General features: G+C 39.3%; 1 protein-coding gene across 1 annotated transcript; it reads right to left on the reverse strand.

Annotated features, from left to right (window-relative positions):
- Positions 1-89: 89 nt before the first annotated feature.
- On the reverse strand, positions 90-4,747 carry LOC132182562 (uncharacterized). The gene is made up of 4 exons (XM_059595845.2): positions 4,226-4,747; positions 2,240-2,856; positions 1,352-1,867; positions 90-292 (listed from the first exon to the last, which is right to left on the reverse strand). The coding sequence occupies exons 1-4, from the start codon at positions 4,476-4,478 to the stop codon at positions 134-136; spliced, it is 1,545 nt and encodes a 514-aa protein (XP_059451828.2). The 5' UTR covers positions 4,479-4,747; the 3' UTR covers positions 90-133.
- Between the last annotated feature and the right edge of the window lie 7,924 nt (positions 4,748-12,671).

Here is a 12,671-nt window from a genome sequence, read left to right on the forward strand (position 1 = left end):
AATCTACAATAGTATGCGTTTTATACATTTACCTCAGTTTTAACCCAGATGAGTAACTGAGAAGTTTTTAAAAGTATAATAGAAAAATGACATCATAAAGTAAGCTCTGTTCTTTATAATTGAATATTGCAGATCAATAAAAACCATCACAACTGGTAGTAACATGTTCAGGAACCAATACATCAAAATCACTAACAGTCCATTCTGCAGTCACCCCTGCAGGGCTAACATATATTTCTGTGCCAACATTAAGTGAAGACCATACACGCTGTGCTGGTTTTGTCCCTGGATCCTGCATATTAATGTATTAATTAAATGATTAAATTCATCTATTTCTATTAGTTTAAGCTTTTAAAATAAGTGGTGGTTTAATACTGCACAAAATAAGTGTAATATGGCTCCCATTAGTGTCATATAACTTATAAGGTCCACCTTGAAGTATAGTGACAAAACTCAAGAGCAATAGTATTTGTAAAGATAAGTAACATTTAACAAATCTAAATAATTTGTTTTTGAAGAGAAATTACAATTATTCCTTTTTAAGTATGGGCTGTACCATATCATTAATACTTTATCATTCCAACCAATACAGTAAGGTAAAAATGAAGTTTCTACTCATAAAAATGTTTCAAATTTGTCTATACTGCCAGGCAAGCTCAATTCCAGTAATTAAGCAAGTAAACTCATTTTGCTTATGGACTAACATGGCCAACAAAGATGGTATAAGATGGTTTCCAATCATAAAAATTAAAGATAAGATTGCCAAAACAGAATTTGAAATCAGTGACCCCATGACAAATTAGAATATAACTATTTTTAGACAATTCAGGTGACAAGTCATATAAAAATTAACGGATTTCAGATTCTGAAAGTCTTCTGAAACACCTTTTTTTTTTTTTTTTTAATATTAAAAGGAAAAGGTAAAATCCTAGAATTACTGCTCAGGATGCCGGGAGAAGGTCTAGATCAACCCAATGCAAACCTATAATAGACAATCTGATGTTTGAAAGCTGTACACAGATAGGGTTAAGATTTTTGGAGAAAGTGGTAGCATTTAAAGGATGTGAATGGGGTCCAGTTTAATTATTGATGACAAGTTTACACAGTAGTGTAGAAATTAAGCATAAGAAATAAAAAGCCTATGCAAAATAGATGATAAAAAGTTTTGAGCGCTTGTGTGGATGCATAGCACACAAACATCAGTTTTTAACTACAAGCATGAACTAAACATGTGGGCAAACTTTATGCATCAACTTTTGTGTAACATTTTTTTTATTTTTTTCGGTGTTTTCAATCAGGATTATATAACAAAATTAGTAATGGCAAAAGTCAATAGAAACAACATGATTACCTGGTAGAAATATAACCGACTAGAGAGAGCCCCCACATCAAGCACCCAAGTCCTAGGGTCTCCAATCCACCCATCTCCTTTCTTTTTGGGATAGCCATGTACAGCCCATTCAGGATGTGGAAGAATTTGCACCAGTTCCTGTGCCTGTGGATTGCTATATGGGTCACAGATATCATACGGTTCCTCCCGATATTTGGCATTTCCTGGGCTGCAGTAGAGATGATATGCAGAATAGGGAAACCGAGATGTCTCATTTCTATATATTTTCTCGCCAGTAGGACTAACATGATAAGGCGGGCAGGAGACCAGATTATCTGGGCGGCACCAGCTTGTAGTTGCTGGATTTATTATCATTTCGCTGTATCTTGTCACATCTGTCAGAACATTACCATCACAGGGGTCTCCATTGTTCTTCCAACAGCTTCCTATGTCAAGGAGATAAAATTGACTGTTCGCTCCTCCTCCTTGTTTAACATCAAGTGTCAACTTGACCTTAAAGTTGGGAGATTCCGGAAGCTGGCAAAACAAATCTCAAAAGACAAAACTCATAAACCACAAAAATATGACGAACTTGTAAAAAATAAAACTAAGCCAGACTATGGAAATTTTGATCTACAAAAAAGAGAGAGCATCTAGGCAACCCCAATTAATTGGATTAGGGCTTTGTTGAGTATAAGAGAGGGAACTAGATTGTATGAATTTATTCTCTAATTTCATAAATACTTTGTATAACATTGAGGTACATAAATACAAAAAACTCAAAAAATTTCAACTCAAACACCATCCTAATTTCTGTCAAGGGCAGTGTGATCAGTGAGCATTCATGTGTAGAATGTGTTCGGACAACAAATTTATATTTCTAGCAAGAAGTAAAGCCAAGGAAGAAACCTTTTTTATGATTCCACGACTACTATAGTGATAACCACCATTAAATCCTTCTGTTGCATCTGCACGTAGATACAACATGAGCCAAGGATACTTTAAAGATGTTGTTAATCGTTGCGAGAAAATCCAACTTCCTGTGCTCAAATTCTTCTTCCATGAGACAGAGAAGTAGGAGTTCTTCCCTGTACCTTTGCTCAAATCAGCATCAAGGTCATATGTTCCATAAAACCCTCCTGCTAAAGACACTGTTTGATCCTCAGAAGAAACTAATGTAGAGTAATTATGGTATACAAGTGGCTGATTCATACATCCTTCACCGAAACACGGAAAATTCCTGCTTGTTATGATTTTACTGACATTGTTGCCATTCTCAGGACAAAGAGTAGTGTTCTTGTCAAAGTTACCATTCTTGAGCATAATCATCCAGAAGTGCCATGGATTTGAGGAATCCTGCACCTCACACAGAGAACCAAGATACAGTTCCTTTTCCACAGCAAACAGGTCAGGGTCTGTGTATGACTTGAATCCCGTTACAGGAAACTCATTACCAGCCCCCAAGCTGTTATCTGACTCATTCACTTTGTGATGTACTTCACACTTTGCAGTGCAGCCCAAGGAATCTGATTATTGAAAAATGAAACTCAAAAGGACTGTGAAGATGTAAAGAATAAAAGTAGATGATTACATTCAATTATATATCAGCTCACTCACTGCGGCCCTAATTTAGCTAAATTAGATATAGTATCTTTAAAGAGTTCATTTGATAAAAACATATGGGAAAAAACTAGACAGATTAAAGGAATTTAAAAACTATAAAATAAGCATTACCGAAGGCAAGATAATGTGGATTTTACAGATCTATAGAAGCTAGGCCATGTACCTTCCTTGAAATAAAACCATGGAGAAAGGACACTTAAGGTAGCGGGAAGTGATGGGAATTTTAGATGCATAAACAGTGAGAAGAATCACGGAAACATCAATATTAAGAAGTTTATACAAACTATAAAGTAGGTCAATGATTTATGGGCCATAGATGGGGATGGCCACGCGACCATCCGTATCTGCTACTCATTGCATTAATTTTTTTCTTCTAAATTTTCAAGTTGAGGATAAATTAATAACTTCAAAATAACTTAGACACGTGTGCTACACATGTATGACATTTTCTATCTAAAATAACAGCTAAATTTGACTTGGGGCGACTCAAAACATTTTGATAATTTATAGGTCCGATTGCATTGATTCGTAGTTTTGAGCTGTAAGTGCAAATGAGTGGTAGTTTATGGAAATAAAGTGCAATTTATACCCTATATTTCTTCATTCAAACTTAATTCAAAGTAAGATTGGTTTGGTTGCATTTTACTCCATTATCAACTTAAACAATCAAAACCAGCAATGAATTTGGGCATCAAGCATCACTCAACAGAAATTTCCTAACCCAGGAGCCACACTAGAAATGATTGAGAATAATTAGCAGAGAAAGACTAGGGATAAAATTGAGATGTAAAAACTAAGAAGATCCCTGTAATTCCAATATTCGGGCCAATTAAATAAATTTGGTACTGATTAGTGAATCATTCACCATGTACAGTATATCAGAAATATAATTAAGCAAATTCGCATGCACATATTATATCTGGAGTTTGTTCTGGTGAAGTCAAAACCAATTCAAGAACCTTGATTACAGTTCCAATCGGCAAAACAAGCCATGAAAGTCTTCCGAAAGTACAAAATATGATGGAACGAACAATCCTAATTTTTTTTTTTTTTTTAAAAAAAAAAAACAACAACAACAACAACAGCAAATCAGCATAAGTTCACATAAAGAAAATTTGGCACAGATCATACTACTCCACTAGCTACATGGGTTTCCATACACACAAATTCAGGAATATGAAATGAGCATTAATTGTGAAATTTAAATTAAGTGGCTACATATACAAATATTAAAGAAGAGGAATGAGCAGTGGGGCTGAGAAAGTGGCATACCAACGATCAAAGGGCAGTACAAGTCAGCACAATCAGCCAGCCTGGGGCTGCCCATTTTGGGAGCTTCCGCTCCAACTTCGTTGCAAAAGTTCCACGCTTCCAATCCAACTCTCACATTTGGGTTCTTCATTCCGGGGTCTCCTATGGCTGATATGTACTTCTCTGAGGCGTGGGCTAAATGATAACCTAAATTCAAAAGAAATAGTATTTTAGAAAGAGGTGGCCAGCCAGGCCAGGAGGATGTAGAACCCATGACCTTCTGCGTTGAAGGGGAATTCGAGAATCAGAGTTCTGTGTGAGGCCTTCTACGAGGTTGATGGGAGGGAATGGGAGCTTCCGTGTAGTACACTCGCCGTGGGTGCACGTGAGGTGGGGGGTTTAAGAAGTGGATTGGGTTTGGTTTTGTACAGTCCACCATGGGAAATTGAGAGAGTGAGAGAGACGGAGAGAAAGATTGCTTTGAAGTAAAGTTGACGTGGGGAATTACCGAAGCAACGTTGCGCTGGTAAACCCCACACGACAACATCAAAAATTTCGTTGGATCATGCTTTCGAGAAATGCTACGGTTTTTTCTTTTGTTTTTTTGGTTCTCTTAATGTTTTTCTAATCTTAATGAATCCCTTTTAATTTGCTATGAAATACTAACAAACGGACAAAAATTATAAACACTATGACAATGAATATATTATACTGAGCTATGCTATTTAATATTCTTCCAATATTTTTTTAGCAGTCTCAGCTGACATAGTACAGTCAATTTATTCTTAAATTAATCTTAACTAAATAAAATCAATGATGAATTGAGCACATTACGTTAGTTGAGAATGTTAGAATAATACTTCGGATAATGCTAAATAACATTTCTCATATGAGTTAAAATTAGCTATAAATTAATTTGTAGCTATTTCATACTCATACAAACCAATCTAATAGAGTGACATTGAAAAACACATATTTTTTTAATAAGTATAGGACACATAATTTGATTACCATCAATTACAATCGTTTCTCTAAAAGCGTTATATTCTAACGTAAATAAAATATCCTACCATTACATATATTATAATAGGGTTAAATACTCCAAACCCCCCTGAGATTTCCCAACTTTATTTTTTTTCCTTGGGGTTTCATTTTTATCACAGAAGGTCCCTGTGGTTTTAATAATAGACCAAATTAGTCCTCCGTCAGTTGACCGTTAGTTGACTTAACGGCCACGTGGACCAATCACATGTTGGTGCTAAGGGGGTGGCCGAAACCGCCCCCAGTGGGTACCGGGGGTGGCTGGGCCACCCCCATGGTGCCTAGGGGGTGGCCGAAACTAGGGCTGGGCACGGGTCGGGGCGGGGCGGGGAATGGGCTTTTTTTTTTTCCACCCGACCCGCAACTTGCGGGTTTGGATTTTTTCAACCCGCCACCCGAGCCCAATGACCAAGATCCGCGCGGGTCGGGTATTTGCGGTGCGGGTTTAATAACTGCGGGTCTTGCGGGTTTACGGGTCGGGTTGGGTTTATTCACATGGCATTTTTGTAATCAATTCTTTCTTCGTATAATTTCATCTTTTCCCAAGTACCAAACAGAAAAGAGAGAGGGAGAGAAACCCAGCATAATCAGACCTTTGCAAGTTTGCAGAACTTATTTCACAGCTCATATCAGAGTTTTCTAGCACAGAGAAGTACTAAAAATATGATAGAAATACTGAAATACATATAGCAGATTCTTGAAAATCTAAGTTCTAACCCCATTTACTCTGACCAAAAAGAAAGAAAAGAAAAAAATATAAACAATTCTTTCTTCATATAATTTCATCTTTCCCAAGTACCAAACAGAAAAGAGAGAGAGAGAGAGAACCCTTCTGATCTGAGATCGAGAGGCGAGATTCGAGAGTGACTCAGTGAGATGGGTCCGATCCAATGGCAGATCGAGAGGTGGGAACAGAAAAGAAGAGGTGACTAGAAAGGAAATAGGAAGAAAAACAATATATATATATAAAATAGTGCAGAGTTGCAGAAGAGCCCACTCAGTACTGCAAAGATTTAAAGAGAGGGGGAGTGGGACATGCATGCGTATGATTTAATCAAGTCTCAAGTCTGGGTAGCTTGGGTGAACCACCGTGAAGTCGCCGAAAGGGAGAAAGAGAGGCTGAATCCTGAATGAGTGAATGGGATACGGAGTTAAGTGTCTAGGGTTTCCAAAATTTGTTTTTTTGGGTGTTTTAGGAGCGGGGCGGGGCGGGTACCCGCATAAATTTTTTTAGTAAACCCGAAACCCGCCCCGCCCCGACCGAGTTTGATGTTTTCAACCCGAACCCGCGAAAATATACACTGAACCCGCACGGGGCGGGGCGGGTCTTCGGGTTGGGCGGGTTTTTGCCCAGCCCTAGCCGAAACCACCCCCAACCACCATTGGGGGTGGTTTCGGCCACCCCCAAGTAGGGCCGGCAATTTTGACACGACACGCGAACCCGACACGAAGTTAGCAGGTATTGGGTTTTGGCTTATCGGGTTCGGGTCTTAATCGGGTCTACCCGATTAAGACCCGGCTAAATTCGTGTCTGGCGGGTCAACCCGGCGGGTCCGCGGGTCGACCCGCCTGACACGTTTAAGTTAACGGGTCTGGCGGGTCAGACGGGTCTCGGGTGACCCGCCAGACCCGTTAACTTATTTAAATTTTTTTTTTTTAAAAAAAACCCCAAACATAAGTAACCCAACCCGGTTAAAACTTAAAATAACTGAATAAGTGAAACCTAAAATCAAAATGTCTAAACACGACAAATTAGAGCTGCAGCAAACCCCCCCCTCCCCAGCGCCTCTCTCTCCCTCTCGGCTCTCTCTCTCCCTCTATCGCAGATTCGGAGCTTCGCAGGCACCAAGCAGGCTAGGCAGCAGCCCCCCCAGGCCCCAGCGCCTCCCTCTCCCTCGCGGCTCTCTCTCTCCCTCTATCGCAACTGCGCAGAATCGCAGGCAGCCAGCACCGCCGCACCAGGCAGTACCCCCCAGTGCCTCTCTCTCTCTCCCTCTCGGCTCTCTCTCCCAGCGCCTCTCTCTTCCAGTCCCCCTCTCAGCTCTCTCTCTCCCTCTGTCGCAGCTTCGCAGGCTGGCAGCAGCCCCCCAGCGGGCCAACGCCACTCTCTCTCCCTCTCGGCTCTCTCTCTCTCTCTCATCAGAGGCCAATGACATTGGTAATTTGGTATATTATTAATTTATTATTAATATTACATTATTTTTTCCATTTTTCATCAAGTTTTTTTTAAACGGGTCAGGCCGTGCCGGGTCGGGTGACCTATTTAGACACGGGTCGTGTCGGGTCGTGTTGGATCGTGTCTACCCGATATGACCCGGTAATTTTAAACGGGTTAAGCGGGTCGTGTCGGATTACCCGGATATTTTTCGTGTTATAATCGTGTTAGACCCGCTAACCCGTTTAGTTAAACGGGTCGTGTTCGTGTTTAGGGTAATCGGGTCGCGGGTCTTAACGGGTCGTAATCGGGTCTACCCGTTTACCCGTTTTGCCAGCCCTACCCCCAAGGCTCCATGGGGGTGACCGAGCCACCCCCAGTGGGTACTGGGGGTGGTTTCAGCCACCCTCATTCGGCCAGATGGGGGTGGCCGAGCCACCCCCTTGGCCAGAAGGGAGTGGCCCCAATCTTTTTTCTTTTTTTATTTTTTTTAATTCTTTTTAGAAAATACCTTTTTTTTAATTTTAAAAAAAAATTAAGTAAGTGCCACGTGTCAACATGTGATTGGTCCACGTAGCATTCTGTTAAGTCAACTAACAGTCAACTGACGGAGGACTAACTTAATCTATTATCAAAACCACATGGACCTCCTGTGATAAAAATGAAACCCCAAGAAAAAAAAATAAAGTTGGAAAACCCCTGGGAGGTTTAGAGTATTTAACCCATTATAATATTAATAACTGTTCTATATAAAACTTCATTCTCGTAACACTTTTTTTTTTTCTACTCAATGTAAGGAGAGGGGAAAGGGGACATTCTCGTAACACTTATCTTGTGCTCCTCAATTATTTCCGTCCAGGTATAGACTAGTTTTGTTTCTAGTTGGTTGGTTGGTTGCAGTTTCACATAAAGTGGCCAACCTTGCCGCATTGATAGCACAAATTCATCTCCGACCCCCATTTTTCTTGCCACACCCACATCACAAGGGCCTCCCCTTCTTTATGGTAACTCTTGGGATAACATCCTCTTTCTTGGGCTCGGTAAATATTTCTTACAGAATTCTTCTGTAAGAATGGTTTCACGTGATGGCCTCCTCGCTCCCCAACTCCATAACTAGCAAGTCCCTTTTGCACACAACTATCTCCTTGGTTCTCAAGAGCGTGCTGCTCTATGCCGTCCATAACTCGAAGAATTAGGATTCTCTCTAGTTCAACATTTGAACTGAAGAATATTGAGTTAGTTATAGTGAAAAAATATTTTTATTCCTTTAAAAAGTAAAAAGATAAAAATACCCTCCCAGTTCAAAGGATCATGTTCTTAACTCGAAGCATCTCCTCCAATTATATAAGCCAACTCTCTAATCCCTTGGGTCTTAGGTTCTCATCAAACGTAGGGAAGTAATACTCATCAAATTCATTAAATGGAAAACCTATATTTTCACTCCAAGTCCCTTCTCCTCAAACATTGACCAATGTCTCCAAACTCCATCAGTAGACTTGCCACAGTCTCCAATATTTGAGTGGTGTCCATGACATTTCTCGTCTTTTCATCATACTATGGGAGTTCTTTGCCATTTTCTCTCTCCATGTCGTCCTGTTTTGGTTGTGTCGACATCTTCGACAGTCACAACAATCATTAATCCTTGCTTCAAAACATTGTGTCGAGTCTTGTGAGTTACTAGGTGAAAATTTTGGCCTCGCGAGTTACTGTCCTGGCCTAATTCCTATGGTCTTAATTTGATTTTTAAAATTACTTTTACATAAAATTATGATTATTGAAACTTAGGTTAAGATTAACAACTAATATTATTTTGTTAAAACTCATATTTACCAAAAATATAAACTTTCAAAACATCACAGTACCATTATAGCAACATGATTTTCTTTAAAGCAAAATATTACAATCACTTCATATAGGATATGCGTTGAACAACATGTGATTGAATGAGATTGTGCCAAACTAAAAGTTGACATGTTTGGTAAAAAAATTCAAAAGTATTTTTTTGAATTTTTTATTCGAAATTTGTCAAAACGTATTTTTGATAAAAACTTAAAAATAAAGTTTTTGCCAAAAAAAAAAATACTTTTTAACTTAAAAAGTTTTATTTCTCAAGCATAATCCTAAACATGCTCACCACTGCATGTGCTTGGCCATTACAAAACAATATGATCATTAAAGTAGTGCATAATTTATATATGCATTCGGTCATGACTCTCAGAACATAAAATAGTAATAATGAATGAATTTTGATAAAGGAATGAACATTAATGTATTTACAATGGTAAAATTAATGGCAGTGAGAAGGTGATGCTGTAAAAGTCTGATTGGCTTGCTATGGAGAGAGTTTGAGAAAAAATAAGAAGCTAAGGCTGTGTTTGGCACAGAGCCAGACCAGACCGGACCCAAAAACTCAAAAAAAAAAATTTCAAAATCAACTCTAACATTTTTACTTGTTACATCACATCAATCACTTTTTATTACTATTCAAATAAAAAAATCACTACAAAACGAATTTTTTCACTTTTTAATACAAAACGTTCTGACTTTTTTCTTTCATATCAATCAAATCTACTACAATACCATTCCACTCTCTTTTTTCATTCCATTGCCAAACACTTAGTGTTTCCAAGGGGGAGACCTGCGAAAGAAAATGTGTTTGATGGTCATTTTGATCTTTTTCTTGAGAAAAAAAAAAAAACAAACAAACAAGAAAGAAAGAGATCAAAAACTTCCTTTTTACTATCCTTTAGCTAATAAGGTCCAAAGGTATATGTTGTAGGAATTTAAAGCCAATAAAATAAAATAATAAGGTGTCATCCTTTAGCTTAGCTTCAATTGAGGCTTCCGAAAATCACATCATAGAAATAAAATAATACATAAATAAATAAAAGGAATTTCGTTTATAGTAAATAAGACTAAAGTGGAAATAAAATTTTATTAATCATTCATGTTCTTTGATCCATTTTACTTAGCCATCTTAAATATAATGATATATGGCCAAGTAATAGACAATGCTCGAATTGTGCTGCAATCTCTTATACAGTGGAGAGTCTCTCATGTTCGATGAGAAGCGAATAAAGCAGTTCATAAGCTTGCAAAAAGTACACTCATAGTTATGAAAGAAGTGATTCATATAGAAGACCTCTTCAATATGTTTTTTAATGAACCATTGCAGAGTCAACCATGCAACACCACTCCACAAGGCAATAATCCACACAAAGAAACTCCAGTAACAGCTACCCACTCAACAAGGCAACAAACTCCAAAGGAAACTCAATCACAAGAAACGGCTAGCACATCTACCCAACGACTATTACTCTCACTAGGGGAACAAATCAACTACATTTAATATATATTATTATTTTCCATTTTGTATATTCAAGCCACTTGTATAAATACCCTATGAATGAATAAGATACACAAGCAGCAAGTTTAACCTTATTCTCAATTCTTTATGGTATCAAAGTAGTAAGAAAACGACTCATGTTGTCTTTAGCTTCGCTGCCTCTTTGAATCCTTTTATCAAACACCCTAGCCGCACCCTCAAATGGCTTCTTCAACCTCAAACACAAACACTACCGAAAATCTCACTACCAACATCCCTGTCACCCCTGTAACCCCCCTATCAACAACCCACCTGCCCCACCTCAAAATATCCCTACGGCATCACTTTCTCACCTTGCCCAATCTATCCCAAAGCTTACTAGGACCAGCTTCTTGGTCTTGCATGGTCTCCTTGAGACATTCCTCCAAAGCCACAACCTCTATGGATTTGTTGATTGCACCAAAACACCCCTCACCCATACACTTCCACCTCCCTCGACGGTTAAATCACCATCTCCATCGATCCAGAAACCATTCAATGGTTTCACCAGGACCAATTAATCCTGAGTATGCTCATGTCCACCATCTCCGACGAGTTGCTGCCGCAAGCCCTTGGTTGCCGCACAGCCCAAGAGCTTTGAAATGCTGTTGAACGGACATTCACATCCGCCTCCAGAGCCAGCACCATGACTCTTCACTATCAACTGGCCACTGCAAAAAAGGGCAGTTCTTCCATTGTTGATTACTTCCATCGTCTCAAGCATACCGTTACCACACTAGCTACCGCCGACCAACCCCTCAATGACTATGAATTCACCACCTATCTTCTCGCGGGTCTGGGCCCACAATACGACCCTCTGGTGACCTCTGTAACCACTCGAGTTGAATCCCTCATCATAGACAATTTGCTTGCTCATTTACTTGCTCATGAAACACGGCTTGAACATCACAGTCAATCTGACTCTCTTTCCTGCTGCCAATGTCGCTGCCTGCAGCACCCATCTCCACCATGGTCGTGGTGGTCATCGTGGCTTCTCTCGCTCCAACAGAAATTTTCAATCACAGGGGAATGGTCAAAATTCCCAATTCTCTGCATCTAGTTCTAGCAATTCCAGTGGGCTTTTAGGCTCACCCAAAAATAACCCCACCATGGGTTCATGGCCCACATGTCAAGTTTGTGGTAAAATGGGCCATATGGCTCTAGCATGCTATCATCGGTTCGATCAAGCCTACCAATCTGCTGGTCCAAGCCTTTCAGCTTATTTCTGCCTCCTCATCCTACTCTTTGGATATCAATTGGTCTACTGACATCGGTGCCACTCACCACATAACCTCCGATCTCAATAACTTGAACCTTCATTTGGAGTCGTATGATGGCCCTGATCAAATCCAAGTGGGCAATGGTACCTGCCTCGCCATCAAAAATATTGGCGCTTCTAAACTCTCTCCCTCTAATTTTATTTTATGCAATGTTTTGCATCTTCCTCAAATTATGAAAATTTTATTATCTGTTCAAAAGTTTACTTATGATAATAATGTTTTTCTGGAATTTCACCATTCTTATTTTTTTGTCAAGGATCGCAAGTCCGGAAGAATCCTCCACCGCAGTCTGAGTAAAAATGGATTGTACCACTGGTTTCCTTCTTCATAAGTTGCACCTCCAAGAGCCTTCTCAAGTGAACGTGTCTCTTCTATGGATTGGCACGCGCGTCTCGGTCATCCTGTAGATCGCATACTTCGTCATGTCATGTCTCATTTTAATCTTCATGTTGAGTCCAATAAAAAGCTGTCGGTTTGCTATGCTTGTCGATGTGGCAAGAGTCATCAACTTCCGTTTTCTTTATCCCACCATCAATCCAATGTTCCCCTTGAATTAATTTTCTCTGATGTTTGGGGTCCCTCCCCTATTTTATCTAATAATAGTGCACGCTACTATGTTATTTTCAT

Source organism: Corylus avellana, chromosome 5 (genome assembly GCF_965113065.1).
Source record: "Corylus avellana chromosome 5, dhCorAvel1.hap1.2, whole genome shotgun sequence".
Lineage (NCBI taxonomy): Eukaryota > Viridiplantae > Streptophyta > Magnoliopsida > Fagales > Betulaceae > Corylus > Corylus avellana.

Bases quoted from the DNA above. Each gene is read 5' to 3' on its own strand.
- LOC132182562 (XM_059595845.2), bottom strand. From the start codon at position 4,478: ATGGGTTCTACATCCTCCTGGCCTGGCTGGCCACCTCTTTCTAAAATA. The intron at 2,857-4,225 runs GTATGCCACTTT...TTCAATAATCAG, and splicing joins GTACTGCCCTTTGATCGTTG to ATTCCTTGGGCTGCACTGCA. The intron at 293-1,351 runs GTAATCATGTTG...ATTAATATGCAG, and splicing joins GTCGGTTATATTTCTACCAG to GATCCAGGGACAAAACCAGC.